The following is a 24,596-nucleotide window of genomic DNA, read 5'->3' as shown; positions in this document are numbered from 1 at the left end:
TATTTACAAAAACAAATAAAACAGAAAATGCATTGTTTAATGGAATTGACACAAATGATGACACATTGCCCTTAAAAACATCTCTAGACAATCATTAAGCAATCATTAACTCCTAAAAAGTTATTACATTTGCTTTCTCACCATTTGCTTGCTCACTCTTAACAACACCAATTGTGCTTATGCATGAGATGTGATACCTGAGATTTCCATACTTGGTGTACATTGACAACTCTTTGCAGATTGATTAAAACCAAGCAGTTAAAATGGTAAGTTACATTAATAGGTTAAAAGCAGCAACAAAAAGGGGGACATTTACAGAGGGAGAGAGAGAGAGTGCGGAGGATCAGTTTTCTGAGTTGCCCTGAATCTGAGTGGGCCGGTTCTAGACCCAGGCTGAATTATACAGGGAGTATAATAAAAATTAAATGTTTAATGTATTTATATATTGTATATAAATGATCAGTTGTATACTAACCGTCCAGACAGAGTCGATGACTACAACATTTACTGGCGTCTTTGTCCACATCTTTCTCTTTATTGTACTTCATATCCTCAATCTTTCTGTTTCTCCCTCTCACTGCTTCCCTCTTCCTCACTCCCTCTCTTGATTTCCATTTCAACAGCTTCATCAAAACACATACTTATTTGACTGTTCTTCATCATGTCTCTCATTCCCCCCTCTTCCACATCTCTCCTCCTCTCCCCTCCCCACTGTTCCTGCCACTCCCTTTTGCCTCTGTCCTCATCTTCCCCTTTCAAATTTCACTGTTGTTCTGTCTCGCAGACTTTGTCATGCTCTGGCTTCCCTTCCATCTTTCTCTCTTTGTCCTTATCTTGCTGTCCCAAAGCCCTGTGTACCTTTCCCTCCCCCCTGGCTCTGTCTGCCGCTCTCCTCTCCCTCTGCTGCTCTTGTCTGAGGTTCAGTGAAGTTATTCGGCAGTGATGTGGCTTGGGTGGTACCATTGGCACTGATCTTGATTGACACACTTTAGGGGGTGTTTGTTGTTTAGACCTGACCAGCACTCTCCCCACCCCTTTTTCAGAACCCACTTTACTACCTCTCCCTTCCTTCTGTCCCTTATTCAATTCTTTGATGTAAATCTGGACCTCTTTCAGTTCTTCCTCACTTTCCTCTATTATTGTTGGTATCTGTAGTTGGTCTTTTGTCTCTCCTTCATTCTCCCTCTCTTGGTTCTCCTTATCTGGCCCTGTTGATTCATGTTCCTCTGTCTCCTGTTGGACCACATGTATACTATCTCCTTCTTCGTCCCTGATTACACCTCCCACTTCCATCTCTTTATCTCCCTCCTCATCTCCCTCTCCCGCAACATCCTTCATCAGATCTATAGCTCTTTCTCCTCTCTCTAAAACATGCTGTGCCTCTAGGTCCTGTTTATGCTCCTCATTATCAATCAACATATTTTCCATCCCCTCTTCAGCTGCCTCTTCCTCAGTCTCTCCCATGGTATCCACTCCTTCCACCTCTCGCTTCGTCTCTTCTTTTGCACTCATCTCTTCACTTGTCTTACTCTCTCCTTCCTTATCTATCTCTTTCTGCTGTACTCTAATACTCTCTCCCTCTTTGGTTTCTATCACCTCCTCCATAACTTTACTTTCCTCAGTCTCCCCTTCCCTATCCTTCCTCTCTCCACTTTCCATCATGTCATCCCTGGCTAATATGCTCTTTATCTCATAAATGTCTTCTTCTCCTACTTCCCCTTCCTCACCTGCAATCCTTTCCTCTTCTTCAATCATTCCTCTTTGCGCCCTCGCCCCAAAGTCCTCCCCTTCTGTTTCTTCCAACTCCTTTAATACCTCTCTCTTCTCAGTCTCAGTTCTTGTTACCTCTCCTTCTTGTTTGTTAAATTCTCCCTTATTTCTATCTTCTCTTTCCTCCATCTCTTCCTCTACATCTTCCTCCTTTCCCTCGCTATCCCTCTCAGCACTATTTTCAGGCTGCTCCATTGCGCCCCCAGCTGAAACTACCTCCGATCGCTCATTGAGTATGTTCTTTGGCTCTTCAGCACAGGAAACTATACGACAGGCAGTGAGTAAATGCTCTTGTGAATCTGCTTTCTCGGCTTCGCTCACGGTATCGCCATTGTAACCCTCTGAAATCACACCTTCACCACAGTGACTCTTCAGGTCCTCCTCGTCTCTGAGCTGCAGGTGAACTCCAGTGTCCTCTTCCTCTGCAGTGGTCTGCAGTGAGGCCTCCTCACAGTCAGTTGATGAGGACGCTGAAGCGAGGCCCCTCTCAATGTCCTCTTCCTTCGTCATGCTCGTTTCAACCGAGTGACAACATTCTTGTATCTCAGTGCTGTAAAGTGAGGAGTAAGACATCAGCTCTATGATGACAGGTAACATTTATCATGTACATTTATCCTGATATACTGTTCTTCACTTTGAGTCACTTCCTAACCCACCTTGGCTTACCTTTCTGTGCATGTATTCGTCAGTGTGTCTGCCTGGTCTTTCTCCTGGTTGTCTGGATCCTGCCCTGCATCCTCCTCCCCCAACAGGTCTATCGCTTCCAGTCTATTCTCTTCTTCAGCCTTGCTATGCCTCAAGACCTCTTCTGATGGGTTACAGCAATCAGGGGAATCAATGTCCAAGTGCTCAGTAGGCATTCTGGCCTCAGAACTCTGTGATAGGTCCATAGGAATTGGTCTGTCATCAGAAGCACTGTCCAATTGTTGTGAGGGCTTAGCAGGGAGGGACAAAGCGCTCTCCACGTCAGTCTGAGGCCCACTCCATGTCAGTCTGTTGAACACCAAACTAGAAGGTAGACTTTTACAGAACATGTCATCATCGTCCTCATCTTCTCTGTCGTAATCAGCATCTTTGTCGTCATTATCCTCTTCTTCAGAGGAAGAGCACCGAGCAGGCAGGAAGGGCCTGGACATGTAAGGTAGACTCATTGACTTGTCGGCTCGTACATATTGATCAAAGCTTAGAGGTCTGTGTGTGGGCGTTTGTGTCTGCCTCAGTGTGTGTGTCTCTGTTTGGCAGCCTGTCTGTATTTGTGTCTGTGTGTCTACAGGTGGCTGTGTGACAGAGTCTGGTTTGTCATGTGAGAGTTCAGGGGATCTCTGCTCCACCTCGTCCTCATACTCATCTTCCCCATGATGAGGCTCCACTGAGAACGCCTGGAACATCTGGGAGGAGAGAGGATGGAGAAGAGAGGTTAGAATCATGACTAAATTATGAAACACACATGTGCACACACACACACACCTTGGTGGAGGCACTGCTGTCCATGAGGTCCAGGAATCCAAAAGTATCCTGAAAGTCTAGTGGGCAGTCCTGGACTTGTGCATCGTCCTCCTCCATCGTCGTAGGGTACGGCACATCTGTGGCAACTGCGTCATTTCTGACACCATTTGGAGAATCCAGGGCAGTCTGCACAGAGCCTTTGATTTCTGACAATTAAATGTAGATTTTACATATTAACACAAAAGGCCTATCCAACTTAGATTGTATATTACCAATTGTCAATAATTCCATTTTCAAAACAGTCTAGAAAACTCACTCCAAACAGGATCAATAATCCTACTACAATCACGGTTTCATTTCCCTTATTGCGCAAATGTGTTATGATCGTTAAAATATATGAATGATCAGACATACCCATGTGTTCTCCCTCTTCATCCTCCTCTTCATCGTTTACTGTATCCTCTCCTCCACCCTCACTCTCTTCACCCCTCTCCTCTGATGGCTTAGATACACAGTCCCCATTCAGTTCCTCCTCCTTTCTTCTGTCTTCTTTTCCTTCAACTTTATCATCCTCTGCCTCATCTCTCCTCTCCTCCGATACCTCTTGATCTCTTCTGTTGACTCCGTCAGTCTCGTCCTCCACCACAACTTCCACTCGGATGTGCCTTTCCCCTTCCTCCTGTCTCTCACCCTCCCCCTTATCTCTGCTATGATTGCCCCTTTCTGCTCCACCCCCCTGCAGCACCCCAAAGGCCAGGCCTGATGTGATGTGAAGGGGGACGGTGACTGAGAAAGGTCCGGAGATGTGTATCCCTGCCCGCCGGTCCGCTTTGCTGGAGAGTCCTGGGGATCTGGATGGGGGTTGCAGAGCCTCAGTGCTGTTGCCCCCACTACAGTGACTGTCCAGTCGACTGTATTTGCCCTTTGCTCCCCCGCTCACTACACTCACACTAGCCCCCTGACCCCTCCGGAAGGTCACAGCATATCCGCTGCCCACATCACTACCATTAGTGGATGCCCCTCTATCAGCACCACCTTGGGGACAGGGAGAGGGCTGAGCCAGGGGGGACATGACAGTGGAAGGGGCTCGTTGTCTGGAACCTGTGAGGTATGGTAAACAGTCACATTAGTCCACAGATGAAACTGTCATAAGTGTAAGCCTATAGTACTACTGAACACAGAAATGTAAGTATGCTTTAGCAGCATGCTTGGATTACTCTACAAACATGTTCACCAATATCTATACATTATAGATAAGGAGTCGGTAAACAAGGAAGGATGTGTACCTTCATGCAAATAGGGCATTGAGCTCAGGGAATCCATGCTCTTGGCTGGCCTTAAGACAGTTCTCTCTTTTTCTACAGAGAAATGGAGAGATGATTATACAACTCAAATTAATCATTATTACCATTGCAAAGCTATGCATTGTATTGAAAGTAAACAACATCAGTGTGGCACTGATTCTTATGGGAGAGGGTGCATACCTTTGGTTGAGTTCTTGTTCCTTCGTCTCGGGTCTTGGAGTCTGCCTCCTAAATTGAAGATGGACTTCCACTTCCTGCTCTTGAGAGATCCCTTCCTCCTGTAGAGAATGTTACTACTGTTACTGGGGCCAGGAGTTTTTCTTCACCACGTGAACTGTTCATGGAAGAAGAACTATCCCCTCTAGTACTAGTCTACCTTTTACGATTGCGACCACTAAATCTCTACCTATCTCAACCACTATACTGTTACTCCCTACTACTACATTGTCATAAATTGGAAATGTTTTGGTTCTTTGGTTAATTTGCTTACTTGTCTGTGCCGTCGATGATGGCGTGATATGAACGCATGGCTGGGGGGCCGTCCCCTGGGCTGATATTGCCTAACTGGAATGGAATGGCCCGGAATAAAGGTTTCTCTGGATTGTGTATAGAGGGAGATGGGAATGACTTAAGACACTCCAGACCAATACCTTTATAAGGAGATGAACAAGAAAGAGAGGAGATATGAGAGATTATGAGTGAGTGTACAGTGCATTCGGGAAGTGTTCAGACCCATTGACTTTTTCCACATTTTGTTACGTTACAGCCTTATTCTAAAATTGATAAAACTGTTTTTTTTCGCTCATCAATCTACACACCCCATAATGACAAAACAAAAACAAGTTTTTGGATTATTTTACAAAATTATAAAAAATAAGAAACTTAAATATCATATTTATGTAAGTATTCAGAGCCTTTACTCAGTACTTTGTTGAAGCACCTTTGGCAGCGATTACAGCCTCAAGCTTTATTGGGTATGACGGTACAAGCTTGGTACACTTGTATTTGGGGAGTTTCTCCCATTCTTCTCTGCAGATCCTCTCAAGCTCTGTCAGGATGGATGGGGAGTGTAGCTGCACGGCTATTTTCAGGTCTCTCCAGAGATGTTTGATCGGGTTCAAGTCTGGGCTCTGGCTGGGCCACTCAAGGGCATTCAGAGACTTGTCCTGAAGCCACTCCTGAGTTGTCTTGGCTGTGTGCTTAGGGTCATTGTCCTGTTGGAAGGCGAACCTTTGCCCCAGTTTAAGGTTCTGAGCGCTCTGGAGCAGATTTACATCAAAGATCTCTCTGTACTTTGCTCCGTTTATCATTTATCATTGCTCCAAATCATGTCCAATCAATTGAATTTACCACAGCTGGACTCCAATCAAGTTGTAGAAACATCTCAAGGTTGATCAATGGAAACAGGATGCACCTGAGCTCCATTTCTAATCTCATAGCAAAGGGTACTGAATACTTATGTAAATAAGGTATGGAATTATTTATTTATATACATTTGTATTTAATTTATATACATTTGCAAAGTTTTTGCTTTGTCATTATGGGGTATTGTGTGTAGATCGATGAGGAATAATTTTTATTTCATGTATATTCTCAGAGAGAGAGCGAGAGAGAGAGCGAGAAAGAGGTGATGTACCTGAATCAGGAAACAGCTGGGGCACGTGGGTGAGGATGAATTCCACTACGATGGACTGGATCCTCACCTCCATGAAGGCTGCAGTACCGTTAAACCCTGACGCCTCAATGTCTTTTGACCTGCAAACACCCTCAGAGGGTTAAACAACATTGAACAATGCAAACACAATGTTTAAACTATCTCTATCTAGTTCATGTCGTTCTCTCTCATGTAGATACACACACCTGAGAAGGTTTGGAGCCCAAACAATGGCGAGGTTCCGGGCATGCATGTTGGTGTGTGAGGAATAAGAAGCCATCTTTACAAGGTGACGCATCAGGAACTCTAGAGTTCTGAGAAACCAGGGGGCGGGAGAAGGGACAAAAAGAGAGGCAAGTGGTTTAATTCTGTAGTTAGTTTGAAAACAGTTGAAACTATTGAAGAAAAACTACACATGGCAAAATGTACAGTCCCCCTAGTTACAAACAGATGGTTCCAGCAATGTTACACATATGTAACAGTATTCCTTCCGTCCCTCTCCTTGCCCCAACTTGGGCTCGAACCAGGGACCCTCTGAACACATTAACAACTCCCTCCCACAAAGCATCATTATCTAATGCTTCCTCAAAAGTCACGGCTCTTGCAGGGCAAGGGAAATAAGTACTTCAAGGTCTCAGAGCGAGTGGCATCACTGATTGAAATGCTACTATCGCGCACCGCTAACTAGCTAGCCATTTCACACCAGTTACTCTCACCCCCCCTTTTGACCTCCTCCTCCTCTGCAGCAACCCCATCAGCTGGGCAAAGCTCAACTGAGTGATTTGGGTCACGGCACCAATGCAACAGTGCTTCTTCCGTCCCTCTCCTTGCCCCAACCTGGGCTCGAACCAGGTACCCTCTGAACACAGCAACAACTGCCTCCCACGAAGCATCGTTACCTATCGCTCCACAAAAGCCACGGCCCTTACAGAGCAAGGGAAACAACTACTTCAAGGTGACATCTTCGATTGAAACGCTACTAGGGTGCACCGCTAACTAGCCATTTCACGCCGGTTACACATAGCAAACATTTACTCTTTCTCTATGAAAAACAGCTGAATAGGTAGAGGTTTACCTGTAATGGGGAGTGGGTAATTCCTTCAGCACGTCCTTGATCTTCACCAGCCTCTCGTCCTCCAGCTGAATTGCCACAGCTTCCTGGGGTTAAGTGGTGTGTGAGGTTGATACATAAAGCCATATGCCATCTTAAAGATGCGTTATAAAGGTTTTGTATAATGTCAGCCAGTAGTTTTAAAATTAGCGCTCACAAGCCAAACACAGGTCCCAAAAATGTTTTAACAATTGTGTACAACGTCATACATTTCGTATGATATATTACGTCCTGCAATTTAAAAAAATAAGAACTTTTATCCCTCCTGCAATTCGTATGACACGAATTCCAATTCGTACAATATGGTACGAATTTGTAAGTGAGTCCCGTTCAATCTCTTTAATGCTGGGTCCCGTTCAGTGGGTATGAAATGGGAGAAAACATTTTGAACATTCCTGAACATGTCCAATAGAAACACTTCCTTTTCCGTGTCAGAATGCTTTCTCCTTTTCGCTCCAACTGAATGCAACCCTGGTGTCCATGTATCTGAATTACTATCAAGTAAGACAGGTACTCACAGCATATTTGTCATAGAGCTGGTATGTGAGGAGAGGATTGGGCAACTCTCTGAAGTAGGCCTTGCAGAGAGAGCTGACACAGTGAATGTCCTGCAGGTACACATCCTTATTGAGATCTGGGGTTCCCTCACTGTCAAACTCACCCCTGTTTGGAGACAAACACATTACATTTCACTGCTGTACTTGACCACCTAGAAACGCACGGACTCACGCAAGCACGCAGGAGCGTGCACACACACACATACGAGGCACAAACACACACACGCTTACCTTAGTTTCTGTGTGTTGGATGACACCCCAGATAGCCTGTAGATTCCATCTACAACCCCATGCTTCTCAATGAATTCACTGCAGCTTCGCAGCACCTGAGGAACTGAGAGACAGACAAGATGATAATACTATGGAACTGACAGGGATGAACACCAGGATGCTAATATTTAACTTATTCAGATACAACATATTCTAACAGACTGAGGGAACTTGGGACTTACTCTCCTGACAGGTTATAGCCAGGTGGTCCAACAGGTGACAGCCAAACACCTTCTCATTGTTCCCTCCTTTTCTCCGGAGTCTCCGCATCTCTTATTTTCTCCTGCCTCAACTTCTCACATTCAGCCCTGTTGTTAACTATGTGTGTATGTGCGTGTTTAATATTAGTATTTTCTGTATGAATTGGTCAATTGTAACGTGGATTTCATATATATTTACAATGTGCTGTTCATATTACAGGCGGTGTTGTTTTCTTCATTGGATTTTATTGTGCTTTATGTTTAACTCTGTGAAGTGCATTACTTTACTGTGCTATACTGAGCTGTGTTAAGCTATTCTGCTGGGTCATGCGGTATGTTGTTGTGTTTGTGGCACTCTGTAAAGTAAGAAACCAGCAAAATCATATGTATACACCAACACAACACTTAATGTGGTCACTTCAAATCAAACTGTGCATCGCTCACAATCTACAGCATACATAACTCTTCACTTTCCACCAATATATTTTTTCACAAAATGAACAAGCCACACCCTTCACCCCAATACTCCCAGTCGCCCTCTCAGTGCTGTGATCTGGGGACACTTCAAATTCAATCAAGCCTCTCTATGTTGATGGGACACCCTGACACCCCAAACCAAGTCTCTGACTGTTCTGTGACCCTCTCTTCTCTGTCTCTCGTGGCAATTGGGGCCCTCTCACTACAGCTGAAGTCCATTTAACTGTACATTGTGACTGCAGGCCTGTCGTAGAACATAAAGCCTCTGAGCCTGACCCCACCTCTCCATCCCCCTGACCCCTACCATCCCACATCGGAGGATGTGTTGGTGTCACTGCTACTCTTGTCCCGTGTCGGGGTGACTTACAGGTAAAAACAAGAATAAGAAAGAGTAAGAGAGTTAAGACTGTTCCTACCTTCACTCTGCACAGGCACAACCAAGCAGCAGCAAGCAATGACGCAAGAAACCACTAAACTTCCCCTGTTGACTTCCTGAGTCTCTCCTTTTCTCACATTCTCTTTCTGTATATCTCCGCCTCTGTTGACTGGCAAATCAATGAACAAGTAAATCATTCAAACTAACAAGCATATCAATTTCTATAATCTATTTAGATATCTACAGTATCTAATGACCTTTGATTCAGATTACCAGCTTTATACAGTACTGGTGTAGTGTCAGATTAGACAATGTACACAGTAAAAGTGTAGTTTCCAGATGTAAAATGTGAAGCTTAATGAACATGTATTGTAAATTATACTTAAATATTTTATTGACTAGTTTTGAGTTGACATATAACTTAAAGCTGCAATATGTAACTCTTTGGGCGACCCGACAAAACGCACATAGAAATGTGAGTTATAGATATGTCGTTCTCATTGAAGGCAAGTCTAAGAAGCGGTAGATCTGTTCTATGTGCGCTACTTCTATGATTATCGTTCTTAAGTTTCATTTTTGTGTCTTTTACTTTCGATTTTGTACACCAGCTTCAAAACTGCTGAAAATACAAGATTTTTGGTTATGGAAAAGATATTTCACAGCCGTTTAGATTGTACAGTCGTGGCCAAAGGTTTTGAGAATGACGCAAATATTAATTTACACAACGTTTGCTGCTTCAGTGTCTTTAGATATTTTTGKCAGATGTTACTATTGAATACTGAAGTATAATTACAAGCATTTCATAAGTGGCAAAGGCTTTTATTGACAATTACATGAAGTTGAGTCAATATTTGCAGTGTTGACCCTTCTTTTTCAAGACCTCAGCAATCTGCCCTGGCATGCTGTCAATTAATTTATGGGCCATATCCTGACTGATGGCAGCCCATTCTTGCATAATCAATGCTTGGAGTTTGTCAGAATTTGTGTGTTTTTGTTTGTCCACCCGCCTCTTGAGGATTGACCACAAGTTTTCAATGGGATTAAGGTCTGGGGAGTTTCCTGGCCACGGACCCAAAATATCGATGTTTTGTTCCCCGAGCCACTTAGTTATCACTTTTGCCTTATGGCAAGGTGCTCCATCATGCTGGAAAAGACATTGTTCGTCACCACACTGTTCCTGGATGGTTGGGAGAAGTTACTCTCGGAGGATGTGCTGGTACCATTCTTTATTCATGGCTGCTCTGTAGGCAAAATTGTGAGTGAGCCCACTCCCTTGGCTCTTTACTGTTGGCATGACACAGGACTGATGGTAGCGCTCACCTTGTCTTCTCCGGACAAGCTTTTTTCCAGATGCCCCAAACAATTGGAAGGGGGATTCATCAGAGAAAATGACTTCACCCCAGTCCTCAGCAGTCCAATCCCTGTACCTTTTGCAGAATATCAGTCTGTCCCTGATGTTTTTCCTGGAGAGAAGTTGCTTCTTTGCTGCCCTTCTTGACACCAGGCCATCCTCCAAAAGTTTTCGCCTCACTGTGCGTGCAGATGCACTCACACCCGCCTGCTGCCATTCCTGCGCAAGCTCTGTACTGGTGGTGCCCCGATCCCGCAGCTGAATCAACTTTAGGAGACGGTACTGGCGCTTGCTGGACTTTCTTGTGCTCCCTGAAGCCTTCTTCACAACAATTGAACCGCTCTCCTTGAAGTTCATGATGATCCGATAAATGGTTGATTTAGGTGCAATCTTACTGGCAGCAATATCCTTGCCTGTGAAGCCCTTTTTGTGCAAAGCAATGATGATGGCACGTGTTTCCTTGCAGGTAACCATAGTTGACAGAGGAAGAACAATGATTCCAAGCACCACCCTCCTTTTGAAGCTTCCCATCTGTTATTCAAACTCAATCAGCATGACAGAGTGATCTCCAGCCTTGTCCTCAACACTCACACCTGTGTTAACGAGAGAATCACTGACATGATGACAGCTGGTCCTTTTGTGGCAGGGCTGAAATGCAGTGGAAATGTTTTCTGGGGATTCAGTTAATTTGCATGGCAAAGAGGGACTTTGCAATTAAATGCAATTCATCTGATCACTCTTCATAACATTCTGGAGTATATGCAAATTGCCATCATACAAACTGAGGCAGCAGACTTTGTGAAAATTAATATTTGTGTCATTCTCAAAACTTTTGGCCACGACTGTACAATGATTCTCTACACTATACTTGCTTGTTTTGTCACCAACTGAAATTAGGCACACTATTATAATTTTCGCAACCAGGAAATGGCGGAGCGATTTCTGCATAGTGCACCTTTAACATTTTAAGGCAGCAGCAGAGTAAAGTGAAAATATAACTTGAGAAATCAAGTTGAGTTGATTTATTAACCTGACCTGATATGAGACTGTCCCCTTGTGGCAAGTGACATCCCAGAAAGACAAACACAAACTAGACAATACATCCTAAATGGCTCCTAAATGACTCTTTCATATATATTCTTTTAATTGAATATAAACATGTTTTTTATGATTTTGTGGTACAAATACACAATGTTACCAGTTGTAAATAGGTTGTGAAAATGAAAGTGAGGTGCAGTCAACAGTCAAAAAAATCTAGAGAGGAAAAGCTTGTCAGAATGTCTCAAAATAACTTCTGCCTACATTTTCACATAGAAAATGTTACCAAAAAATTATACAATTATGTTACTATTTGTTCCATCTGGTCTGAGACAACATTAAACTTGTGTGTGGATCCGCAGGGTATGCGGGTACCACATTTTGAGACACTGGACTCTCTCCTATGTGAGTTCTCTGATGTGACTTCATACTGGAGCGCCGGGTGAAGCATTTCCCACACTGTGTGCACTCGTAGGGCTTCTCCCCGCTGTGGACCACAGCATGTCTGATCAGGTTGCACTGCTTAGTGAAACTCCTGCCACACTGTTCGCAGGTGTACGGTTTCTCTCCGGTGTGACTTCGGAGGTGTTCTTTGAGCTGGCTGAAACGCTGGAAGCTCTTCCCACAGAAGGTGCAGCTGAAACGCCTCTCAGTGGTGCCGCCCGACCTCCACTGAGTCCTCATTCTCTTCACCATGTTAAAACTACTGCGACTCAGGCTGTATCCAGAGAAGGTGGAGGTGGTGGCCATGTTTGACCCTGTCATGCACTCACTCATTCTCACTGTTGATTCTGAAGCCCTGTACTGATGCTGCCTTGGCTGTAGAGCTAAACTATTTCCATCATTATTTGAGTTCAGCATCTCACTGCTCTGTCCTTCTGGCATCTGTTGTCTAGTCTCATCAGCCAATGTCCTGACATGTCTTTTCATGTGTGCTGCTGTACTGAACATGTTAGCATGTCGTTTCCCTCTAGAAGAGTGAACCGATGGCCCTACACCATCTGTCATAGTAGGAAGGGATGGCAGCCCACTGTGAGATGGAAAAATTGAGATATTCTGAGAGTACTCTTCTGCGCCATGAAAGGAGAAATCTGGGTGGCCATCAGGGTCAGTGTCTCTGCCTGGATCCACAGAGGTCCACAGCTGCCCATCAGTCTCATCCATGACAAACTGGTCAGGTCCTGCCAGGGCCGTGGTCTGATCCAGCTCCTCCTCTTTCTCATCCTTCACCATCACTAGCTCTAGTGAGTCCTCATCTGGTCCGTGCTGCTCTGTGCTGAACACCTCTGTAGATGTGAGCCGGGGTGTGCCTGGTTCCTCTGGACCATCAGAATTGGGGCAATGTTCCACGGAGTCTTCAGAAGATATGTTGGGTTGTGAAATGAAGTCCTCGTCACAGCGCCGTTGCTCAAAGGATGGTGGTTGTCCAGCCTTGGAACCAGACTCTAAAGATTTGGGAATAAACATAAAATAAACATTACAAAAGACCCTTAACGGTTGCAAAACATGACTACTTTAGAATTGACTGCATGTGTACGTGCACTCCATATGCCAGAACATAAAACACAACACCAATGTAGCAATTTGGAACGTGCACAGGGGCGTCAGTTGGGTATGGCAGTCACTATGTCCTAGGTCAAGACTAAAATTGTAAAAGTAGGCTACCAAAAAGTAGACTAAATCATTCCAATCCCGATTAAAATGTAACAGCTGTTTAGCACATAGATTGGCTGGCTTTCGGACCATACGAAGCTTCGCTCGGAGAGAAGCTGCCAGCCTGCCCATCATCCTCTCAGACAGCACACAGTGCCAGACAGTTTTTTTTGCCGGTCAGCCAATTAGGCAGTGCGCCGTTGCTTTGAATTTGATGTTGGCAATTCAAGTCGGCTTTGTGGCTAGCTGTTTTATGCAACGGTTACTTTCACATTGTTGTCAGCCTACAATAGGCTAGGGATAAACTTCCCCAACACAAAATTGAATTTGCCAAAATGACCTATACAATTACTCGTGCCTATACAGAAATAAATACAATCATTCAAAATACTTCACCAGAGGGCATGATTTGGCCACAGAGGACCATTAGCTTCTTTTTTAAAATTAGCTGTGGCTTGTTATAAGCGCGCAGTTTTGTCAGCGTGTGCAGCAAATAGCCAACCAAATAGCTGATTGTTATGTTGCAGCAGTCAGTGAAAAGCAGTTTAATAGAAATATGCCTATCACAATATTTCAAAATACAAATCGTAGGAAAAACATAGTTTAGAAAGCAAATGGCTACTGCTGAAAAGAGAAGACAAAGAAAAGAGACTAATCTGTCTCTAGTTATCAAAATTCTCAACTCCCAATTGAGCGAACGGTCTCTTATCTTATTGGCACCAGCAGAGGGTATCGGCCATATCCCTGCTGAGTGAGCATATTCACTGTCTTTATCATTGGATCAGTACCACTGTAAAGTTTTTTGGGGTGAAAAATATATATTGTACAGTTTGTGTCTCCCACTTTCTTCGGCCTAGATTAGATGGTTGCATTCAAGACAAGGTCATTTTTACTGCTCCGTTTGTCAGTCAGCAGATTAGGCTATTTTTACTGTATTTTTTATTTATTTAACCTTTATTTAACTAGGCAAGTCAGTCAAGAATAAATTATTATTTACAATGACTACTAATGTGTCATATTAAAAAGATGTTGCTTATGTCTCCAGTAATATAAAGTGTAGTAGAATTGCATGAAATGAGTTTATAAAAGACCACATTTTTCCTCTGCAAAGAAAGGAGAAGAAACGTCTCTGATTAGGCCTACTCTATGTCACTACGTGCTCAGGCATACATTATTCAGAACTGTCTGATTTGCAAACAGTGATTGAGTTACATAAAATTATGACTATGCAATCAACTCATCACATTAGGAATAGTAGCCTATCTTACATTAGTCTGAAAATGCAATGATAGATGCATGCAATCCTTTATTATAAAAGGTGCAATTTTATGCTGACAAAATTGCTTTCCCAAACTTAAAACTCATGCGTCACCTATGGATGTCGGCATTTGAAGTCGCTGTCTGCATTATGCATCTATTTCATGTTGCACTGTATGCGCCGTTCCACAAGTAAATTAGTTAATTAATGATGAGGTTGAGTAGTGGTTGATATTGTACAGTATATGCCATTTCACAGACCTTTAAACCTAATATTGAGGTGATAATTAATGGCTAGGGTCATTTGTGTTTGTTTTTGCTGCCCTTCAAGTAGCATTTTAGAGTTTTTAAATTGTGTAGAAATGCAGTAAATGAGCTTAGACTTCCCAAAAAATCCTTGGAATTCCAACTCGGTAACTCGGGCCTCTTTCTAGAGCTACTACTATCCGACCTGAATATCCCTGACGTCATGATTTGACCTTTTTCAGAGTTCCCAGTTGTCTTGAAAGCACTCATGGTACCCTTCGCCAGCTCATATCTGTGTGAAGCTGGATTCAGCACTCTCGTCCAGGTTGGATGTGACAGCAGAGACGAGTTGCACACTGTCGACCACGCCCCCTGACTTTGAGAAGCTCTGACACGACATGCATCAAGAACACCCAACTCATTAGTGGTGGTGAGATAAGATACAATAATTTGCAATTGACTGTCATAGCCGCACATTAAACATATGTGATGATGAGTTGAGAAGACAATCAGAAATATTGTTAGAATGTTTTTCAATTGACCCCCCCCCCAAAAAGTAAACATTGGCTGTTAATTACATATTTTTTTTCACATGGTTGGGGTCACGAGAGTTTTCAGCGATCAAAATGTTTGTGAACCCCTGCCCTAGGTTTAGCTGAACTGACGCCAGTGAACACACATACCACCACACCCACACAGTCTTTCATAGACAGAGCAGTACCCCTTATGGTCACACCCACCCTCTCCAGTGATCCTGAGCTCTTCCTGAGGGTCCGTTTTCCACACATCCTCTGCTGTCTCCTCATCTTTGATCAGTATGGGTTCAGTCTCTGTTCTCTGCTCCACATCTGTAGGCTGTAACAGGGGACTGAGGTTATTACTCTGGACACAGCATATCTAACCCTTTTCATACCCATGAATCACACAAAAGCTGTAAATTCTCCTAATATTCCAATAACAGAATTGATCCAAGAGGTCAGGTCTCTGTAATTGTAAAAGGTAATGTATCACACCTGGGATTGAGAGTCCTCTTCAACAGCCATCTCTCCATCTCTCCACTGTGATTTACTCCTTTGCTTGTTCAAAACAATCTTGACTGGATATGACGATCTCTCTGATGCCATGGGTAAAAAATAAAATAAAAATTGTATTCAGTCAGATATTCACACACAATTTTTCATGAATAACACATCTACTACCTTTTCTCCTGACTCGTGTCTTCTTCAGCTCGCTTTCCATCATTTGACACTTCCTTTTCAGAACATCAATATCTTGCTGGCTTTGGGTCATTTCCAAACGTATAACTGCACAGCTATCATCAACACGTTTGTTTATTTCTGCTACAGCTGCTTTAGCTAATACCTCCATAATGGATAACAACTGCGACTGAAAATTGCAGCTGGCCATCTTGTCTAGTCCAAATTACAGATTTCTATTCTCTGTGTGTAGTAAATAGTCTACAATTTACAAGCTAATGTGCAATATCAATACGTAATGTTGATAAATGGCAACAATGGGAGAATCTCAATTTTATACTCCTCGCGTCCTCTCTTCTGGTCTCCTTCTCAAAATCCATTGAACGAAAAAGCCAGAGGTCCCGCCCTTCTGACATTCTGATCCAATGGGTTTTGAGAAGGAGACGAGGAGAGATTACCAGAGAAAAAAGCAATTGAGATGTTCCCAATGTTTAATGCGGAAGATCCGTGCGCAATAGCAAACTCACTTCGGCTCAACTCGTGACGTAGGTATTTATTACCGTAAGTATGAGACTGCAACAGCCCTTTGAAATTGGTAGAATTAGCATTGGCAAGGCATATACTAGGGTCTGTCTAGTCTGCATGTAGGGTACCCATATATTGACAACAAAAAAAGAAGAAGTTTACGTTTTTATTTTATTTTTAGTAGGAGAAGGTGGAGTGGAATGCAGTGCAATTGCTCACATGGTTATTAACATGGATATCATATTATATTACTATAGCGGGCTATTTCATTAGCTCTAAAATAGCAGCCATTTTGGTCTGGGAGAAATCCAAACCAGCCTAATTGGAATGAATGGCAGTAGAGGCATAATTTACTTATGCAGGAAAATAAAAAGTAAGGGATGTAATATACGTATATCAGAAATTGTGTAATAGAAGTATTGTCAACCTAAACTATTGTCATATAATTAGAAATACAGTTTACACTGGTTTTATCCCAATTTGCTGTATAAATAGCCCGTAAAATATATGTAAACAGACCAATGTCTAAATTCTTGTTTTCTTGAGAAAGCTGTGAGTGCTACTTAAGCAATAAGGCCCGAGGAGGTGTGGTATATAGCCAATATACCATGGTTATGGGCTGTTCTTATGCACGACGCAACCACAAACCCCTGAGGTGCCTTATTGCTATTATAAACTGGTTACCAATGTAATTAGAACAGTGAGAACAGTAAAAAAGTACTTTTTTTTCATGCCAATGGTATACGGTCAGATATACCACAGCTTTCAGCCAATCAGCATTCAGGGCTCAAACCACCCAGTTTATAATATCCTGTCATGAACTGATTTCAGCCAGTGTATGGCTGTGGAGTGACTGCATTGTTTGAATGGAATGTTGGCATAATTTCAAATTCATTACTTTACACAATATCTTATCACAGCACTGTCAAACCATAGTCCCAGTCGGTATTCACATAATAAAAAGGAATTCCCCTCGACCACGCTTACAAATTGGGGGAAACTAACATTCTTTCTTATTGACCCCCATTGTAAAAGAGGCAACTTCGTCGTAGATTTTTTGTTACACAGAAATAACAAATCATGCCGAAAAGCTGCTTTGTTGTTCAATGTACATGTTGCCAGGTCAAAAATCCTGACCTACGGTTTGCAATGCTACATAGGGAAATAGAGCCTGTGACAAGAGCCCTATGGCTTCAAGCTATTAGGTGTGGGAAAGTGGGAAACTTGTTTAGTACAGACCATTTGTAACTCCATTCACTACATGTAACTGTATAGTCCGTTTGTTTGTTTGTGTTGTTGGTCTTGGCTAGCTTCATGTTCCGGTCGGTAGCTAGCTAGCACTCACTCAAGTGGCTGCTAGTATCATTATGAAAAGGGGCATGAGGAAAGCCTTACAATATAACGTTTTTCTAAGTAGTGAGAATGCTAGGGAGCAGACAATGTTGAAAAGTATTCTTTAGACATGTTGTACTTTTCTTAAATGTAGTTTTGTAATTGACTAAAACAAGCAGACAACAAGAAAATAGCGGTTGAAAAAGGTTACGTTTTTGCTGTGAGCCAATGGGGTAACCTAAGTAACCACAGTTTTCCCCCCCCACAGGCAGGGTCTCGACATTCTGTCTAATACCACTAGGTCTATGATTGACCAACTCCTTGACCAAAATGGCTGATCTTTATACCATCATAAGAAGGTGCATGTCCATTCTAATATTCTCATTCCTAATTCTACGTGGTTATTAATACATAAAAGGCTATAGATGCATAATGCACGACGCACTGTGGTAAAATGTAAAATACAAAAACACTTTCTTCAACCATTCTTAACAACTCATGGTTTATGATCAAATATCGTCTTGAATATTGTCATTTCCATTCTCATCGACACAACCAAATGAAACCATTCTGAAAATGTGGTATGGTATTTATTAAAAGATAGAAAAAGGTATATAACTTGTTTGACACAGCTGGGGAGCAAAGACGATAAACTAGTTTCATGTAAACTTCAAATAAACGTAATTTCATTATATATTTCAAGTACGGGAGACGGGGGGCAATTGTAACACCTTCAATTTCTACAAACATAAACAAGCTAGAGTGATGAAAATAACACAGTACATGCCCATTTAGATTGTCTCCCTGCTTGAAAAGTTACAGCTAAATATCTCACAATATTTTTTTTTTACCACTGGCTGTATTTTTCATATACTGCCCTGAGTATTAATGTCCAATAGTTCAAACTAGCATAATTTTCATCAGCCATGCAAGCTCCATTGTGCCTTCAGAAAGAATTCACACCCCTTGACTTTTTCCACATTCCACATTCACCCTGAATTTCATATTGATTAAATATAATTTTTTTGACACAGGCCTACACATAATACCGCATAATGTCTAAGTGGAATTATGTTTTTTGAAATTTTTACAAATTAATTCAAACTGAAAAGCTGAAATGTCTTGAATCAATAAGTATTCAACCCCTTTATCTGTAAGGTCCCTCAGTTGAGCAGGGAATTTCAAACAAAGATTCAACCACAAAGACCACAAAAGTGTTCCAATGCCTCGCAAAGAAGGGCACCTATAAATAGATGGGAAAAAACATTTGGAGTTTGGAATCGCCCTTTGAGCATGGTGAAGTTATTAATTAGTATTTGGATGATGTACAGTATATATATTCAAAAGAATGTGGACACCCCTTCAGATTAGTGGATTCGGCTATTTCAGCCACACCCATTGCTGACAGGTGTATAAAATCAAGCACACAGCCATGCAGGCTCCATAGACAAACATTGACAGTAGTATGGCCTTATTGAAGAGCTCAGTGACTTTCAACGTGGCACCGTCATAGGATGCCACCTTTCCAACAAGTCAGTTTGTCAAATTTCTGCCCTTCTAGAGCTGCACCGATCAACTGTAAGTGCTGTTATTGTGAAGTGGAAATGTCTAGGAGCAACAACAGCTCAGCCGTGAAGTGGTAGGCCACACAAGCTCACAGAACGGGACCACTGAGTGCTGATGGGCGTCTGTCCTCATTTGCAACACTCACTACCGATTTCCAAACTGCCTCTGGAAGCAACGTCAGCACAAGAACTGTTCGTAGGGAACTTCTTGAAATGGGTTTCCATGGCCGAGCAGCCGGTCACAAGCCTAAGAACACCATGCACAATGCCAAGTGTCGGCTGGAGTGGTGTAAAGCTCGTTGCCATTGGACTCTGGAGCAGTGGAAACTCGTTCTCTGGAGTGATGAATCATGCTTCACCATCTGGCAGTCCGACGGATGAATCTGGGTTTGGTGGATGCCAGGAGAATGCTACCTGCCCCAATGCATAGTGCCAACTGTAAAGTTTGGTGGAGGAGGAATAATGGTCTGGGGCTGTTTTATATGGTTTGTGCTAGGCCCCTTAGTTCCAGTGAAGGGAAATCTTAACGCTACAGCATACAATGACATTCTAGACTATTCTGTGCTTCCAAATTTGTGGCAACAGTTTGGGAAAGGCCCTTTCCTGTTTCAGCATAACAATGCCCCTGTGCACAAAGCGAGGTCCGTACAGAAATGGTTTCTCGATATTGCTGTGGAAGATTTGATTTGATGTGGAAGAACTTGACTGGCCTGCACAGAGCCCTAACCTCAGCCCCATCAAACACGTGGGATGAATTGTAACGCCGACTATGAGCCAGGTCTAATCACCCAACATTAGTGCCGACCTCACGAATGCTCGTGGTTGAATGGAAGCAAGTCCATGCAGAAATGTTTCAACATCAAGAGGAAAGCTTTCCCAGAAGAGTGGAGGCTGTTAATGCAGCAAAGGGGGTACCAACTCCATATTGATGTCCATGACTTTGGAATGAGATGTTCGACGAGCAGGTATCCACTGTTCACATACTTTGGTCATGTAGTGTATCAAACCACCCAGACACTACAAAGATACAGGCATCCTTCCTAACTCAGTTGCCGGAGAGGAAGGAAACCGCTCAGGGATTTCACCATGAGGCCAATGGTGACTTTAAAATAATCGCAGAGTTTAATTGATGTGATAGGAGAAAACTGAGGATGGATCAACAACATTGTAGTTACTCCACAATATTAACCTAATTGACAGAGTGAAAAGAAGGAAGGATGTATAGAATAAAATATCCAAAACATGCATCCTGTTTGCATCAATGCACTAAATTAATACTGCAAAAAAATGTGGCAAAGCAAATGGGTCAGTCTGCTTTCTACCAGACACTGGGAGATGAATTCACATTTCAGCAGGACAACAACCTAAAGCACAAGGCCAAATCTACACTGGAGTTGCTAACCAAGAAGACAGTGAATGTTCCTCAGAGATCAAGTTACAGTTTTGGCTTAAATCTACTTGAAAATCTATGGCAAGACCTGAAAACGGTTGTCTAGCAATGATCAACAACCAATTTCAAGCATGAAGAAATGTGAAAATAACAAATAGGCAGATGATGCACTATCCAGGTGTGGAAAGCTCTTAGATACTTACCCATAAATACGTACAGCTGTAATCACTGCCAAAAGTGCGTCTACAAAATATTGACTCAGGGGTGTGAATACTTAGATGAGATATTTCTGTATTTCAATAAAGTATTAAAACATTTCTAAAAATATGTTTTCTCTTTGTTGTTATGGGGAATTGTGTGTATGTCGATGGGTGAGGAAAAAACATTGACATGAATGACGTGTCACTTGTCTCTTACTAGGCACATGAGGTTTTGTCATGACTGCTGGATTGGGTGCAATGGTAATGCAGTGTTAAAATGACCCTGAGCCAAGCAGCCAAATGAAACAAGTGATTTTAACTTTAAGAGTGTATGAATTATACATGACTTATACAAATTCTAACTGGAAATAGCCTTGGGGTCCTGTAGAGTGCTAAATAAGTAGTAAACAGATATGATCTGGGCACCATAAGACTATTCTGGGCCCGGTTTCCCAAAAGCATTTTAAGGCTAAGTTCATATTTCTAACGATGAACTTATTAGCCTTAAGATACTTTTGGAAAACCGGGCACAGATGATGTCGAGAGGAACCGAACGGTCATGCACAAACATGGGTGTTACCGTAATTATTGGTTACGTACATCAAAATATTAATATCGTCTATCATAATATAATTCAGTTAAGTGGATTTATTTTTTTAGGTGTTACGTTTGACTCCAGCTACTGTTACAATTGCCTCTGGCACAGGGGCAAATGTAACGTCTGGACTTTCCTGATTAAAATCAATATTGTGATCCGACCATCTTATGTACAGTACAGACATATAAACGGTATGAATGATTAGGAGACCGATGTAAGTTAATAAATAAAAAAATAACTGGCCTAGTTAAAGTGATCGCTGAGCAATAGATTAAAAGACAAAACTGTAACAATTGCCCCCAGTCTCCCCTAACTATTGCATAGTACATGCATTATAGCTGATTTGCACACAGGTGGCAAAATATCTCTATTTTCATCATACCAAAGCACCGGTTCCAACCCAAATGCCAATGCCATTTAGCAAACTCCAGGAGTTTACATTTGTTGGATGACATGCAAATAGAATACACAAGCAGAAAATAACACCATACTGTAAAATATGGTGATGAATCAATTAATAATCAAAAAACAAGCATGGAAATTGGAAGATTGCATTATCAAAGAAAATACAGTATACAGAGACACACTCACCAGACTGTTTGGACCTAAAACACAGCCAGTTATCCAGTCTCTATGACAGTGTGGCAGACGTAGATAAATGCACACACCTGAGAAGGTCTGGAGCCCAAACAATTTATTTATTTGTATTAATTTAACTAGGCAAGTCAGTTAAGCACAAATTCTTATTTACAATGACGGCCTAGGAACAGTGGGTTAACTGCCTTGTTCAGGGGCAGAACAGATTTTTCCCTTGTCAGCTCGGGGATTCGATCTAGCAACCTTTCAGTTACTGGCCCAACGCTCTAACCACTAGGCTACCTGCCGCGAGGTTCCAGGCATGCATATTGATGTTGAGGAATAAGAAGCTATCTTGTCAAGGCGATGCTTCAGGAATTCTAGTTCTGAGAAACCATAGGGAGGGAAAAGGAACAGAAAGAGAGGGAAGTAGGTTTTATTCTGTAGAGAGTGTTTGAAAACAGTTGAAACTATTGGAGAAAAACTATAAAATGGCAAAATGTACAGCCCCAAGGCAACAGTAAACATGTCTTCCCCTACGAATGATGCAGGCAAGACGCATCATTTTTTGTCAAAAACATTTTTTCAAAATCGAGCCAGTGCTTTCTGAGATATTGCGTGTGACTAATTTACGGACACAGAGTCACAGTCCCCTCCCCGATTTTATTGTGGGGGACAACAATAGGCTGGGCAGCACCACCTATGGGATATTTTTGGTTGAGATGGAGACGTGAATCCAACATATCAATTATTAATTTGTAGACAACCTGGAATTAAAGCCAGACTAGGTCTGGCAACTATGTGTGTGTTCTCTATACCTGTTCGCTCCTCTCCTTATAGGCGTTACAGATGCTCCCCACCACTTGGCTGCAACCCTTTTGGGCTCCAGAGTGGCACAGCAGTCTAAGGCACTGCATCTCAGTGCTAGAGGCGTCACTACAGACCCTGGTTCGATCCCAGGCTGTATCACAACCGCCCATAATCGGGAGTCCCATAGGGCGGCGCACAATTGGCACAGCGTCATCCGGGTTAAGGGAGGGTTTGGCTGGGGTAGGCCGTCATTGTAAAATAAGAATTTGTTCATAACCGACTTGCCTAATTGAATAAATAAATTAAAAAGGTATCATTTAGTGTACCCTGTACGCACAACCCATGTGGAATTACTGGTCCTTGGCAGCGTTTGTAACTGCCGATCTGTGGTCAAGAATGCCAAGTTCATCTCAGCCTATGCTGCCTTTCAGTCCCGTGACTTTTGGCCCTGATAGAGAACGAATCACGCCAGAGAACACTGCTATTCCAGCTGCTCTCTCATCTGACTACGCTTTCTCTCATAATCCGAGAGCATTTGGTCGTCGCAGGGGTGGAACAGGGCTACTCTTTTCACCTCTTTCCTCTCACACTCACCTGTCCATCTCCTCATTTGAATTCCATGCTGTCACTGTCACTTGTCCACTCAAGCTTAACATTGTTGTCCTCTATCGCTCCTCACGTGCCCTTAGAGAGTTCCTGAATGAGCTTGACACCTTGATAAGCTCCTTTCCTGATGACGGCTCACCGCTCTCCATACTTGGCGACTTTAACCTCCCGATGTCTGCCTTCAATTTCTTTCTTTCCAACTCTCTCTTTCCCCTCCTTGCCTCTTTGGACCTCACCCTTTCCCAGTACCCTCCCATGGCAGGCAACACACTTGACCTCATCTTTACTAGAGGCTGTTCGCCTACTTATCTCACTACAACCCCCTCCAGGTCTCTGTTCACCTTTTTTTCCTTTTGTGTCTCCCTCTCCTCCAACACTAGCAACTCAGCCCCTACCTAGATGGTCATGCACTGTCGCAATCGTCGCTCTCTCTCCCACTAGTCTCTCCTCTTCTACCCTATCATCTCTCCCTTTTGCTAAATCCTTCTCCCTCCTGTCTCTTTGACCCTACTCTCCTCCCTTTCCGCATCCCTTGATTCGCATTGTCCCCTTTCCTCCCGGCTGGCTCGGCCATTCACTCCTGCTCCGTGGCTGAGTGACTCATTGCGACCTTACAGAACAGGGCTGCAGGCAGCTGAGCGAAAATGGGGGAAAATTAAACTTCCAGAGAACCTTTCATCCTTTCACTCCATCCTCTCTACCTATGCATCCGCTTCTAAAGCTACTTTCTATCACTCTACATTTCAAGCCTCTAACCCTAGGAAACTATTTTGAATCTTCTCCTCCCTCAATCCTCCACCACATTCCTCCTCTCTCTCTGTGGATGACTTTGTCAACCACTTTGAAAAGAAGGTTGATGACATCCGCTCCTCATTCACTCAGCCAATTGAGTCAGCTAGTCTCACTCATACAGAACTACCCTACGCCTTGAACTCTTTCTCCCTTCTCTCTCCAGCTGAAATACTGTGACTAGTGAGGTCTGGCCACCCAACAACCTGCCCACTTGACCCCATCCCCTTTTCCAGACCTTCTCCCATTCCTCACTTCCCTCATCCCTGATCATTGGTTGCGTCCCTTCTGACTTCAAA

The 24,596-nt window shown here is 42.9% G+C and overlaps 2 protein-coding genes across 5 annotated transcripts; both read right to left on the bottom strand.

Moving 5' to 3' along the window:
• Window positions 1-18: 18 nt before the first annotated feature.
• LOC111979287 (uncharacterized) lies at window positions 19-11,538 on the bottom strand. 3 transcript variants are annotated; one of them, XM_024009722.3, is made up of 14 exons: window positions 9,206-11,538; window positions 8,295-8,668; window positions 8,074-8,176; window positions 7,804-7,948; window positions 7,250-7,332; window positions 6,381-6,488; window positions 6,157-6,275; window positions 5,011-5,170; window positions 4,701-4,798; window positions 4,503-4,574; window positions 3,631-4,317; window positions 3,238-3,422; window positions 2,437-3,158; window positions 19-2,320 (listed from the first exon to the last, which is right to left on the bottom strand). In XM_024009722.3, the coding sequence occupies exons 2-14, from the start codon at window positions 8,380-8,382 to the stop codon at window positions 763-765; spliced, it is 4,128 nt and encodes a 1,375-aa protein (XP_023865490.1). In that variant the 5' UTR covers window positions 8,383-8,668; window positions 9,206-11,538; the 3' UTR covers window positions 19-762. The 3 variants fall into 3 exon arrangements, with proteins under 3 accessions (XP_023865490.1, XP_023865492.1, XP_023865493.1); XM_024009724.3 differs by having other exon boundaries at window positions 3,238-3,413; XM_024009725.3 differs by having other exon boundaries at window positions 5,011-5,116.
• A 98-nt stretch (window positions 11,539-11,636) lies between these two features.
• On the bottom strand, window positions 11,637-16,268 carry LOC112081306 (zinc finger protein 572-like). 2 transcript variants are annotated; one of them, XM_024147672.1, is made up of 4 exons: window positions 15,910-16,268; window positions 15,724-15,824; window positions 15,451-15,565; window positions 11,637-12,999 (listed from the first exon to the last, which is right to left on the bottom strand). In XM_024147672.1, exons 1-4 carry the CDS (start codon window positions 16,115-16,117, stop codon window positions 11,864-11,866), a joined length of 1,560 nt encoding a protein of 519 aa, XP_024003440.1. In that variant the 5' UTR covers window positions 16,118-16,268; the 3' UTR covers window positions 11,637-11,863. The 2 variants fall into 2 exon arrangements, with proteins under 2 accessions (XP_024003440.1, XP_024003441.1); XM_024147673.2 differs by having other exon boundaries at window positions 15,724-16,267.
• Between the last annotated feature and the right edge of the window lie 8,328 nt (window positions 16,269-24,596).

Source organism: Salvelinus sp. IW2-2015, linkage group LG19 (genome assembly GCF_002910315.2).
Source record: "Salvelinus sp. IW2-2015 linkage group LG19, ASM291031v2, whole genome shotgun sequence".
NCBI classification, from domain to species: domain Eukaryota; kingdom Metazoa; phylum Chordata; class Actinopteri; order Salmoniformes; family Salmonidae; genus Salvelinus; species Salvelinus sp. IW2-2015.
The sequence above is the reverse complement of the archived record's forward strand: the minus strand, read 5'-3'. Positions and strand labels throughout refer to the sequence as shown.

Bases quoted from the DNA above. Each gene is read 5' to 3' on its own strand.
- LOC111979287 (XM_024009722.3), bottom strand. From the start codon at position 8,382: ATGCGGAGACTCCGGAGAAAAGGAGGGAACAATGAGAAGGTGTTTGGC. The intron at 6,489-7,249 runs GTAAACCTCTAC...CTGGTTTCTCAG, and splicing joins TTACCCACTCCCCATTACAG to AACTCTAGAGTTCCTGATGC. The intron at 4,799-5,010 runs GTAAGCAAATTA...CATTCTCTACAG, and splicing joins ATCATCGACGGCACAGACAA to GAGGAAGGGATCTCTCAAGA.
- LOC112081306 (XM_024147672.1), bottom strand. From the start codon at position 16,117: ATGGCCAGCTGCAATTTTCAGTCGCAGTTGTTATCCATTATGGAGGTA. The intron at 15,566-15,723 runs GTGTGATACATT...CCCCTGTTACAG, and splicing joins AAGAGGACTCTCAATCCCAG to CCTACAGATGTGGAGCAGAG. The intron at 13,000-15,450 runs GTGGGTGTGACC...CCAAATCTTTAG, and splicing joins GCTCAGGATCACTGGAGAGG to AGTCTGGTTCCAAGGCTGGA.